Below are 13,187 nucleotides of genomic sequence, written 5' to 3' on the forward strand. Positions count from 1 at the left end.
AAGCTTGCTCGGAGACGCGCATGGCAATATGAGCAGCCTCTGCCATTAACCACATCTGACATGTACCAAGTGGTGGTCACCAACACGGTGCCCTTGGAAGTACTCAAAGGTCTTGTCTTTTATACTGACATGACATTACCTGCAAACCATGTATGCATGCTGCTGAAACTGTGTCGTGTCAGCTGTGCACCAGCCATCAGGTAGAGCTGCAGTGGAAAAAGATAAGCACAAGCGACCAACGACCGGAGCAGCAAAATCGCGACACGGTGGTGGCCGGCACAAAGCAGCCCATCCTAAAGCTTGCATTCCAAAAGCTATCTTATCCCTCAATTTTCTGGCAGCCACCAACGTTGAGACATGGAACATGACTGGCACTTGCTATCGGCGCGCTCGGGAACAATAGCGCTGCCTGTCGCAATTTTGCTACTCCGGTCATTGGTCACTTGTGCTAATCTTTTTCAGCTGCAGCTGTACACTGCCACCCTGGATGGTGAGGGGCCTGAACTGCCCCCAGCTGCACTGTTTAGGACCTCTCGCCCACTCAGCGGGAGCAGCTGGTTGCACTGCACATGCTGCTGGGCACCCAACATTACAGCACGAGTGTCCTAGATGTAGAGAAGTGCAGTCAAGGTCTAAAATTGGCTGGCAAGCATTGTTTGGAGAACCGTCGAAAGAAAACCTGCGTCATATGGCACTAATGAATTATTCCAGGCCAAGTTTCTTCGTCCTTGCTTTATTGAGTTACACCCAGAGCAGCTTGGGCTCACAGTCTTTGTTGTTTGCTCAATGCAATGCGGAAGAGCTGGACTTCCACAGCGCCAAAAACATTGACGGGAACAACAGTTAACTTGTCACTGGGAATCAGTTATGACAGACAGTTATAGCATAAAGGAAAGTGAATGCAGGACTCTTCCTTTTTCGCTCCTTTTCATTTTCGGACCTTGTGTTGTGTTTCGAAGTGAGTGATTTCCAACTTTTCACTTTCCATTTTTCATGTGATGGACAGAGCAGGCCTGTCTGCTGCAAAGTAATTGGATCATGCTAGGTGCACATTGCTCAAGGCTGCTTGCTTCACAGGTTGCGTGTTGTACTGGAAGACCCACAGCATGAGCTTGCTGGTCTGAGCAGTTCCTTGGTTGAAAGGTGCCCGCATAAACAAAATGTCTTTCAGGAGTCTCGCATTCTTGATAATTCCAGCACTGCATAAGAGTTCTAAAAAGATAAAAGCAGTGGTATGCCATACACTACTGCTCACCACACCCCTGGGATTCTCTTGTTCTATGCAATTTCTGTAACATAGTCTTTAAAAATGCTTGTTTTTATAAACATTCACCCTTTTCGTGTACTTTGTTTGCAGGCTGTGGAGGGACAAGCAGCTCCACATACCCAGCAGTCATCTTCACTGGCCACACTCGTGCTGCCCCTCATGGGGGTGCAGAATTTCCATGCACAATAAAACATGCTCCCTAGGCACCATTTTGCGTCCGTCATGATTTCAGTATAGCATGGAAAAAAGGTTTGCAGCACTAGCTTGGTCACTCGACAAAATTGTCATACATCGAATACAAATTTTGGGTCAGGAAATCTCGGTGCAATTGTTTATGTGCCGGGACTCGTATCTCGACTTCAGATGTCGATGTATATTTCATATACAGGGCACCAGAAATTTCACAATTAACGGTGACACGGCGGTGCAGGTTCAATCGTCCAGATACCAGCAACCACAGTTAATTCTTCACCTTTTCTTCCTCTATGCTTGGAACAATATACTGTTAGAGCCAGAATGCTTATGCAGTCAATGGGAAACAAGATGCCACCCATGAGGAGGCCCTCTTTTATTCTCTATTCTAATGCCTCGACGTTTCGCTTATGCGGTTTGCATTTTTGCAAGGTTACCCTGCCAAAAACATTGTGTTAAAAAGCTTTTTCAGAAACATCAACTTATTACAAACTTCCATTTTTAGGTGCCATACCAAAACTCTGCTTGAACTGTCTTTTAGGTAGACCACTCTGCAGCCAAAGGGACTTACTGTGTCTACTTGATTTGGCAAGTTACAAAGTATGACAAAACATTGCAAGCGGATACACACAAGTATATTTCGCAGATGTGACGAGAGACAAAGCTCGTAGTAGCCTCAACAGCTGCCAGGCTTCAAGTTTGAGCAGGGAGACCCTGGTAGGCAGCACATACTTGCAGAGGTGGCCACCTCTCAGATTTTCAGCACTGCACAGCGCGTCCTCTGCTGTCAAAGCTTACACTGTCCTCGGGGTCGGACTCTTGGGGCTCAAGGGAGAGGCCCCAAAATAGAGCTATACAAGCCCGCATTGTGCAGAAAGTCAAATGATGTTACTGTGCCTAGCACCTTTACAACCACCGGAACCTGCTTTTCAGCATCCTATTCACTGCTCTACGACAGAATCCTAAGCAATGCTTTTTGTTAAGCTTGGAGTCAAAACAGCAGAGCATCCATTGGGGTTGCGAGGAATTGGTGTGCAAGCATGGCTTCAGGGTTTTGTCGCTGTCACCTGCACACAACAATGAGGCGGTATCTGACATGAATGTTTCATAACCTTTTCAGTTGTCCAAAAGCACATCAAGACTAGATAGAAATTCTATATGCTAATGCAGCCTCTACTTGGAGATAGTAGTTGCATAGCTTTGTATATAAAGGCTGAAAATGTAATAATAAAAAAGTTCAAAAAAAAATGGAGATATTCCACTTGAAGATAAAGTAAGTAGGCAGGCGAGCTGGTTGATGTTACACATTTTTGAAAACCGGAGACGACGGACGAAGAAGGGGACAACAGAAGGAGACGTTTTGTGTGTTGTCCCCTTCTTCGACCGTCGTCTCCGGTTTTCAAAAATATATTCCACTTGTCTTGCACAATACCCAAAATTATGCCTTCAGAGCAAAGAGGTGTCAATTGAGTTAATAATCTCTTTATTTTCCTTTATATACAAAGGTGGGAGATGGGACATATAATGTCAAACGTCAAGCTGCATGGCTTGCAGCTTGACGAGGCGCCCTACCCGGTGTGGCAGAAAAGCAGCAGAAACGTTTCAGACAACACAATCAAAAGAACAAGATACTGTACCAGTTTGAACCTGCAATCGTAAAATGAAAACGTACACAACGTGCTGCAGCAGAACAATTTCCGGATGTTGAGGCCCGAGACATTTGGATGATACACATGCAATCACGAGTAAGCTTGAATCCGTGCGACTATCTCACACGACACTCATCACGGTGAACGAGGCACCCGTTTTCTACCGAGAGCTCTCGTGCAAGCCCATTGAGAAAATGTGTATCGAGCACTTACCAACACCACTGAATTCGTATCGCTGAACTTCTTGGTCGTCGTCTTTCCGTCTTCACTTGGCGCGCGAAGCCCACCCACCTTCAGCCCCGGGTTATCGATTATCGCCTCTGTAGCATCCAAAGAATGCGACTCGCAGCACACCGACACACGGTGACGTCTTCGTCGCAGCAAATTGTGCCGCCAGCAACGCTCAAAAAGAGCACTTGCTGCTCGGCGGTCACCATATGGGGCCCCTCGCGACGCCGGCAAAGCTTCCACGGCAAATGTCAGCACCAGCGAGTGTCGGGCAGTATTCCCCGATTACGTTCCTGGCGAACCTTGAACGGCGAACACATAAAAACGTAGCGATAGTCCGCTTTGGTCCGCCCCGTCCGCGAGCTTGAACGTCGCCATCTTCATTGACTTTGGCAACTTTTGCTGCCCGACTACTACAAAGTTATCTCCATCGCCAAACTCAATCGTGACGACATTTTGACGTCACCGCGAACTTCATTATTTCACCAGCATAGCTCGAACTCCATCGGAATCCGTAGGGAAAAACTCAATCGCAACGTCACATCACGTGACCAAAAGGGCAGCCAATCAGCGACCAATTGAGTTAACTTCATCGTTGAGTTTGCGATCTAGCATAGACAGACTGATTTTGTGTATGTCTTTGCGAACGCGTGGAGAAGGAAGAAAGGGGAAGAAGGCGGGGGGGGGGGGGGGGGGGGGGCACGTGACTAGGTCACAGCGGGTCGCCCATGCGCGCCGTCACAACAGAAGCATCAACTTCTCGTCAGACTCCCTTCAAAGCGCACCCCCCTCCCCTCTCAACTAGTGCCGAGTCGGTCGTCTTTTGTGCGCCGGCGGGTGGTAATTGTTGTCGCGGCCTAGGAGAGGGGTGGCGATCGTTCCGGGTCGCTGTGCAGAACGCGTCTCGTGGGAACTCGACTGGAAGTCGAGGAGAAGCGAGGGAGAGCAACTGCCTGTTCGCCCGTTCCCCCCCGCGGAGTCTGCAATTCTGCCACGTGGCCCCGAGAGCGAAGTACGCCGAAGCGAATCACTCGCCGCTCACGACGTCTTGACTGCAGTCGCGCAGCTCGCCCCGCCCGGTGGCGCGAAAGCACGCGCTGCCGCCGCGGCACGCGACTGCGCGACGCTTGGAACGATCCTGCGGTCCTCCCGTTTCTGCCTGCACGCTGATCGCGGGCGCCGTCTCTCCGGAGGAACCTGTCATGCTGGGGTAGCTCGCGTTGAATCGCGCGTAAATCAAAAGCGTCATGAAACATCGAAAGCCGGTCGGGCATGGCCGTCGTACACTATATCCACAAATAAGAACAGCGCAAGGCCGCCTTGTATAAGACGTAAAAAAAAAAAAAATACAAGTGTGAATGGTGAAAAATAAATGCATTTAGTAATCAAATATTTAAGCTGAAGCCTTCGAAGACGTGGTATACAAAGCGACCTTAGCATCCAGTGCAACAGCCGGATCTGAGCGGCATTTTTATGGAAGCTAGATAGATTCGTAGTAGCCGAAAGTGACGCCTCAAACGAAAGTTAATAAAGTAACGTCAGAAACCACCGTGCTCACATCCAATTTAGTCTGTAGTGTTTCTTGAACATAATAAGCGAGGGTTGAACTCTAGTGATTTTATACATTTAATTTAGATGTGACAACCATTTTACCACAAAGCATTACTTAACGCAACTGAGAGAGAGAAACCCGCAGAACATGACGTCAAATCCGACTGCCCAGGGCGTGCTATTCATGTGGGCCAGAACGTGCAACTGCAAGCCTAAAAGTCACCTTCACACGCACGATGCACATGCAGACATGCCTGGGGCATCAGTCAGGATGCCATGCTTGCAGCCTTTTGTAGCGTTGCTGAAGTGCAGAGAACAGGTGCATCACTCGCTCAACGTGCTTTACAAATTGCTTCAGTGCTGTTTAAAAGGCTGTTTCAGTGCACAACTCAGCGTGGAATTTTCACGGCCCCAGCACGCGCGCGTCCGTTGCAGAAAAGCAAGCAAAGTACGCGTCATACGCACAAAGCCTAAATATGGCACTTACGAGCTTTACAGGGGGTATTCACTGGGCACCATATTTGAGGGCGATGTTTAGATCGCATGCTCAGAACGAGCTCACACTGATAGGCTGCTAAGACCGGTAATCTTGATTGGGCGTAATGCACATTGAGAAAGAAGGGTGGAAGCTCGTCGTCAGCACGCTCTCAACAGCCGGGCACACAGCTATGGCCGCCAGTGAATACTCCTTTTTGGAACAGTAATGCTCCTGGCCAGTGCCATCTTCATTGGGGTGTATGACACGAGCTTTGCTCATTTTCTAAAGAGACCAACATGCGCGTGCTGTGTTATGAATTGGTGCATATTGTTATGAACAAATATTTTCTACATTTTTATTTCTAAAAACAAAACAAAAACATTAAAGTTTTTTTGTTTTTTTTTAGATATACATAGAATGATTTCTGTTTTCCTTTAGGCATCCTTTGGGTCTACGTTACTTATCGAGGAGGCGCGGAGCATGTGTTTGTGTCAAGAGTCACAAGAACATGAATACTGAAATGTCACATCCTGCTGGCGTACCACCGCTTCTGGCAATGATCTATGTCCGGCGACTACCTTCATGGGTAACAAGGTGCAAAGCCTTGGGATCTTTTGTGATAAACAGGAAAACCTCCCGAAAACAGCTCCTTCTTTATTGAGTTTTTGTGTCGTTTCTGTAAACCTTCACCAGTCTCTTTCCTAAAGTAAAACTGAAGAAGAAGGAGCGTCATTTGTAAAACGATTCACTATAAGAATGTCAGTCACAGTGCTATCTCACGGGCCATTATGGTGGTTTTATGTCGAAGACCTTTGAAGTACCGAGGAACCATGTGCACGTCGAGTGGCACTTGCAGAGTAGGAATCGCGAGCTGATTCACCGCAACCCAAAAAACCTTTGGTATAAATGCAATTTGAAAGTCACGTGGACGAAGGGGAAGCCATTCACACAGTACCGTTGGACTAAGTTGGACTATGTTTGATTACGTCATGAAAGCTTACCTAGAGGTGATTGGGACTGCACGCGACATACGAAGCACGGATCGTATTGTGTGAACGGACCTTTAGAGTGGAGACAAAACGTGAACATTTACAACAAGGCATATTTCTGTGTATTATGTTTGAAAGCTGTCTTACCGACAGTTTTCGAACTGTTTGAAGAAATGTCCTCGCTTACTTACATCGTGACAGCTTATTTTTCTTCTGTGTGTAAGGCAGGTTCTTATCGGTGAAATTGGTTTATTGCTTTATTTGCAGGCAGTACTGTGGGCGGTGGGAGCGGGAACAATGACGGCGGGGGAAGAGGAGGAAAATCATATCCGACTAGCCTGGACAACCATCCCCTCATGCTGACCAAAGACGGTGAGTTGAGAGAGCATATTTGTTTACAGTGGCGTGAATGCTATCGGGGCAGTTAGACAAACGCGTCGCGTATTAAGAAATATCGCCACAATTTGCACCATCCATTTCGACGCCTCGAGCCATAGAAGAGCAGCGTCACACAATGGAAATGGCCCTTCACTACCTTGCGATTAAAAAAAAAACCTCACGCCGCAACGCCGCATTCCGACTGGTGTCTGAACCGCATTCAGGAGGCGGTTGGGAACGCGGTTGTTTAAATGTATAGTTCAATTTTGCACCCATATGATGACGAATACGAGCGGAACTCTACGGTGCCTACATTTCGGTCTGTCTCAGGGTGAAGACATTCTTTGCTGCACAGAGCGTACAGGCGCGTGGCGTGCTGGCGTACTCAGTACGTGACTTGTGGGGTAAAATGGCGTCTAAGCATTAGCCAAGGTTATGCGCTCGAGTTGAATCACACCGGATTGCGCGCACTTTAAAGGACATAATAAAACGACTGGGCGGAAAAATGGCTGAGATGTCACCACTCAAGGAAAATCGCGTGTGTGTACGGATCCGCTTTGCAGTTGCGATTTAAAAGCCAGAGTGAAATCAGATTCAAACTGTCAGTCTTGATCGAGGTACGAACTAAAATAATTAATTCTCGTATTTTCGAGATCGCATTGATTGTAACTGGGCAAAATAGTCATAAACCAAGCTTTCATTAAAAATTGGTGAGGAAAAACATTTAGAACGCAGTCCTACGTGGACTCGTGTCCCAACTCATTCCCATCACGAAGAAAGTTTATGAAAAAAAACAGAAAAAAAAACAACACCGGGCCCAATTTAATAAAAAAAAATAACATAATATCAGCAAGCACTAGCGACTGCCATCACCACCAACACGCTTTATATCTAAAAAAAAAAAAACATTGCTTCAAAAGAAGACAAAAAAAAAAAAAAACAAGCAAACAGCGCCGTCATAAAGTATCAGGGATTCAAAAGCGCGCAATCCTGCCGATCCCCTCTACCCATACGCGAATAAAAAGGGGAAAAAAGAATCGAAACAATAAGCAGTCGTGCGCGTGGCCTGGTAGCTCATTCGTCATGCGAAGCGCTCTGCTCGTAATTAGCCGCACGCCAAGTTTCTCGTTCTTGTCTCGGCAGCAAGATGGCGCGCGCGTGGCGCCGATAGAAGGTCACGTGGCCCCCGGCGCGCTTCCGTTTCCGGCCGCGTGGCGCCGATCACGCGTGGCGCCATCGCGTGACTATGGCTGAAACTAACCTCGTGCCTTTTCCAGCACGCTACGAGCCGGTGCGGGTGCCCGCGAGGGTCACAGTTACTGACGTGGGGTTCCAACACGAGGGGGAGGGTGGGGGAGGGGGATGCCATAATCTTCTCCCTCGGCGGTTTTTAGGGCACCGCTCCCATTTTTGTCCCCCATTAGCTCGTTAGTTGGCAGAGGAGCGGGACACCATGCCAGCGCATCGCTGTCACGACGATGATTCAACTTGTTCGCTTGGTGGGGTAGCTTCGTACATCATACACCATGTTGCCCCTTCTTATTTACGGACTAGACCGTGTGCTTAAAAGAGGAACACGTGCCTGTTTCGCGATGCGAGAGGAACGACGAGCTGGGACGGACGAACAATTGAGATGCGCTCCCAATTACAATCGCCGCCGGAGCCACAAGGCGCCCTGTAAAGCGTGCTTTGCCGGCAACGCTCTTGAGTACTGCGGTGGAACCCGCACCACGGCGCGGACGGGACGAATGTTTTGTCTCGGTTTAGTTTTCTTGTTCGGTTGGTTGGTTCGTAGAAACTATAGATAAAATACTTACGTGTCGAAGTAGCGGAATTTTGAAGTTCTTAATAATAACGGCCTTAAAATTTAAATTTAATTACGAATCGTCCTCGCAAAGCCCAGTGACCCTTTTTTTTTCCTTTTCTTTTTTTGTCGAGAAAAGAAAAATGCGATGCACTGCTCATGAGATGTATGAAGTGTAAAACCGCGCACCTTTATAAAAAAAACAAAAACAAAAATCCTGAAATCTTGCGCGTCGTGTACCGTTATCGACGAAACCAAGTAGAGAACAACGTCTGAAGGATCAACGTATTATCCAAGACGTATAAACTGAAGAAAATTAGTTATATGTTTCACGTTAACAGTTCAACATCTTTTTAATAATATAAAGTTTTTTTTTGTGTTATTCAAAACTGATACAAAACCGTTCCTAAAAAAACTTTTAATTCGTTACATGATACGAGCTTAGACTGCCCGCTTTTCCCTTCTTTCCTACTATAAAAGTGGGCAGTTTAAGCAGTTTCCACTGTCCTTTGGATCATAAAACTATCCAGAAGGCAGAATACTTCGTAGCAGCATATTTCGCCTGTAACAAATGCTACGCCGGACATTTTCTCTATCACAGCGGATGCGAAACAACAATTTCTAGACAAGCCGCAAAATAAATTTCCGCGTGATTTCTACGACGAGTCGATTCAATGTGTTTTGAAAATTGAATACTTCACAAAACTGCAAAATATGAAAGGCTACGAAATAGTGTCACTGCCGCACACAGCTCCGAGCTTAGAGCCGACCGATTCCCAGGGAACCGTGTCCATTCTATCTCCCTAATTTTGCTCCGGTTCCGAGCGGTCCACCTGTACTCGAATGTTTCCCCACCTCCCGTCGCATGCCCGTCGCAACGCGGATCACGCAACCCGACTCACACGATCGACTCACGCGATTCAATCGCTTTCCCATCGTCCTAGCTGCCATCAAGAGGCACCCACGAAGCCCCAAAACCGCATCAGATTATCGGTCGGGGGTTTCGGCCTTTACCCCGCCCTTCGCTGCCCGTTCCAACCACCCGCTGGTTCGCGACACGCCCATCTGACGATTAACTGACGTGCACGCATGCGCGGAAACGTAATCATCAACGCATAAAAATAGTCTGCTCTTACGAGCGTCCCCCGCACCTTCCTCCGTGCGCGTGGACCATTCTCCCCGAGGTTGCCAGAGTTTGTTGCACATATTAGACGGCCTACTTGAAAATACTGAGGATGTGGACGTGGATGTTTCCTATTGTTTTAAAATGATAGCTTTATGTACTGGAACTCTCCACGGGCCTTCTTTGCTCGCGTAGGTCGTGCCCTCACAAGAAAGGCCATGGAAGAGAGTATCCTTCGCTCCGTGATCGACGCTCTCGTTCGTGGTTTGATGATCTCCCACGACTTTGCGTCATAGCTGACGCGACCAACGGCGTACAGCCAAGCAGAGTGTGTCTGTGTGTGTGTGATTTTTTCTTTTTTTTTTGGAAGTGTGGGGGGGGGGGGGGGGGGGGGGGAGTGGTACGCTAGAATTTTCTTCTCTATGGCGGCTGAGAACTAGGGTATTAGTGTGGAATCTGCGTGTGATCTAGTAGGCTCGGAAGCATTTCATGGTCAGATTGTGCGCGCGGCGGCATTTCAGAGGAACTGATGCAATGCTCGCACAAAAGAGGAACATGAATGAAGAAGTCCTTTGTGCTTTCATAATTTCTTCGCCACGTGTCACACTGCATATTACTGCGATAGTGAGTGATGCTCGTTAAAAAGGAAGAAAAAACATTATGGTGTTATCATACTTGCACTGCATTTGATAAACTGTCTAAGTCAGGCGATTTTTGTTTTATGCGCGCATATATTGACATATCGATAAAATAAGCGTTTCATACACTCGTTTTGCTCGTTTGACATTCAGCAGGTGTGTAAGCGTTAACATATATTTTAAGACAAAGAAGAGGGGGGGGGGGGGGAGGAAGACCGGAACAGTGTGGCCACTCCGTCTAATGGGGGCCTGCCAGTCCCGGTCTGAGCAGCAAAAGAAAGAGAGAGAGAGAGAGCGAGAAGGCAGAAAGAGAAGTAGGTTCAAACAAGACACACACTGATAAAAAAATATTAAGTGGAGTCTAGTCCAGCACAACATAGTTCCGCAGGCTATAAACACAAGTCGCAAGTTTATATTATTTAAGCAGTTGTTCCCGCAGCTTTCATCTTTCGGTGCGAGAGTGTACACTTTCAGTCACATATTGATATTGCTTTTAAGATATCCTCTGGTGACTAAAGTGTTCCTCATCGTTGTCAGCGGATGCTCAAAGTAAGATTCCGCTTATACTCCCATAGGAACGCTGACGTTGCGACGCTGTAGGAGCAATGTGCAAGCTCACTGCTGGCCTGTCTAATAAACTAAAAGTATTTAGTTTATTTTGTGTGTTACTCTAACTGCAACAAGATACGTTCGTGAACCCGTACTATATTGGTAACTTAAACAGATTTCAGCTTTAGTAACTGTAACTCTGCCTTCGTGAGTTTAGGGGTAACTTGTAAATCTCTAACTCGCTATGACAACGTGCTCAGCATCAGCGGGCAGCCCATTTATTGATCCTCGATTTCTCAGCCCGTTCGCGCCGCCTTTACCTGCACCACTTTTTTCGACTTCATACTTATATAACTATAAAGATAACCATGCATCGCAAGTACAAAAAAAAAAAAAAAGCGCTATGGATGTGGTGCGCGATTAAAAGCGTCGCACTGGTCGGCCTTCCGCGCTGGTCGAATTACTCACTGTGACGCCCCTATAGGAATTGATTCTCTTTTCATCGGCGGAAATTAGAAATTTATCCCGACTGGGGCAGACTGTCAAGTTAGACGGTGTTGGTTTAAGAACGCGACTAGAGCAAGCTTCTAACGCACTTTTAAACAAACCATCGAACTTGTCGGTTGCAACCGATAATCCTCGTCGTGGCGTGACGAGTTTAGAACAGATTAGAGGACGCCACCGAAACATCTCGTCGCCCACAGCCCACGGCTCTATATAGGGCTACTTCGAACTCAATCCAAGCGATATATATAAAACAACGACCGTCAGGGCAGTTTACGCGTTATTCGATAAACTTTATGATCCCCGCCTTTCGCCCGCCAACAATTACACGCGCGGGGAAGACTATACTGGCCGAGAGTAGCAGCATGTCATCCGACAACTCGCGTTTGCGTAACCCGTCCCTTAACCGGAATGGAGACGACAAGAGAGTAAAAAAAAAAAAGGGGGGGGGGGGGTGCTAACACGTTGCTCTAGCCCCCCCCCCCCCCCACCCCCCCCCCCCTCCCCCTACAATTTCGGGGTTCGTTAGCCGGGAAGAAGGAACGACCACAGTAGTGCGTGCTTGGTCCGACGCCCGCGACAGGCGTTATCGGCGCCCCATCCATTGGACGAGGTTGGAGCGGAGGACGGCGGCGACTCGCTCCACGCCATGAGCGACACCGACAGCGATAAGGCCGCGTCTCGTTGGTTTCGGGACGAGCGACCCCTGGAGTTCCGGTGAGATAGCGACGAGAAACACAGCGGAGGGGGAGAGAGAGACGGCTAAAGGAAAAGCGGGGGGAGGGGGTGGGAGAGGGAGAGAGCAGGGTTTGGCGGGACGTGTGGAACTCGCCAGTCACGCGGCTTGAACAGAGGCCATGGTCGGCCCGAAGTGTGTAAGAGAAAGAGCGAGAGGAAGGGGGGGGGGGGGGGGGGGGGATGTGCGGGGGCTGATCACAAAAGATGCGTTACTAACGCTACTACAGAAAGAAAAAGAAAAAAGCGGAAGATTGGTCGAGGTGACAGATTTGTAATTTTTCTCTGTCAGCGGTCTGCGTTTTAATCTCTGTGTTCCTCTGTGTGTGGGTGTGTCTTTATGTAACAAGAAAAAGGGAAGGAGGAGTAGAGTGATTATACGGGGCTTTTACGTGTTGTATGCGTGGACGCTGTTACATTACCGTTTTTTTTTCGTTGCAATTTATTTATTGACATTATTTTGTTGTTAAGGACTGTCATCAGTCAGCCACCGTTCATTTGTGAGGCTTCCTATATGACTAAAATAAGATAAAAAAATTGCCTTATTTATCATTAGTATGTATCAAAAAGATAACGCCGGGCTTCAATGACATAGAAAAAAAGAAACCGAAGTGCCAGTGTTTAATGAGATTGTCCGTCAAAATTTTGCTTTGGCAGTAGCTGTCTGGTGGACTTTAGTTGAGAGACCGAATTGAGAGTGTTCAGTCTCTTTTTGTGTTGCGACCAAGCACCAGGCACGTGCGACTTCGAACTTCCACTCGCTCAGGAAAACAAATATACCAGTTGGGGAATAGCGAGTGCAGCAGTCAAAGGGGGTGTCGCCAAAAAGAAACTTAATGTCCCGCTGTTTTCGAGTAAAAGAAAATATTGTTCTTCGTTTGGCCTCCACGATCACGCACGTTTATGACACAATCGAACTCTCAAATTATGCATAAAAAACTTAGAGGACGCTTAAGCTTCGCCTTTAAAAGTGGTACGCGATAGCGTTATCGGGCCCCGTTCGCATCGCCTTTTCATTCGCTTCTCATGCTCTTCTTGCCCGTGAGCAGGAAGTGCGGCGGACATGGCCTAATCAGTATATACGTGTCTGGCTCGCAACCGA

General features: G+C 47.7%; 1 protein-coding gene across 1 annotated transcript in view; it reads left to right on the plus strand.

Moving 5' to 3' along the window:
• Positions 1-13,187, plus strand: part of LOC8051851 (DNA-binding protein D-ETS-3) — a 149,450-nt gene that overhangs the window by 30,438 nt on the left and 105,825 nt on the right. The window contains exons 3-4 of the mRNA XM_042287106.1: positions 2,233-2,296; positions 6,626-6,726. Of these exons, the coding sequence (XP_042143040.1) occupies positions 2,233-2,296; positions 6,626-6,726 (165 nt within the window). The remainder of the gene's footprint in view (positions 1-2,232; positions 2,297-6,625; positions 6,727-13,187) is intronic.

This window comes from Ixodes scapularis, unplaced genomic scaffold (assembly GCF_016920785.2).
Source record: "Ixodes scapularis isolate PalLabHiFi unplaced genomic scaffold, ASM1692078v2 PGA_scaffold9__187_contigs__length_104089568, whole genome shotgun sequence".
NCBI lineage: Eukaryota > Metazoa > Arthropoda > Arachnida > Ixodida > Ixodidae > Ixodes > Ixodes scapularis.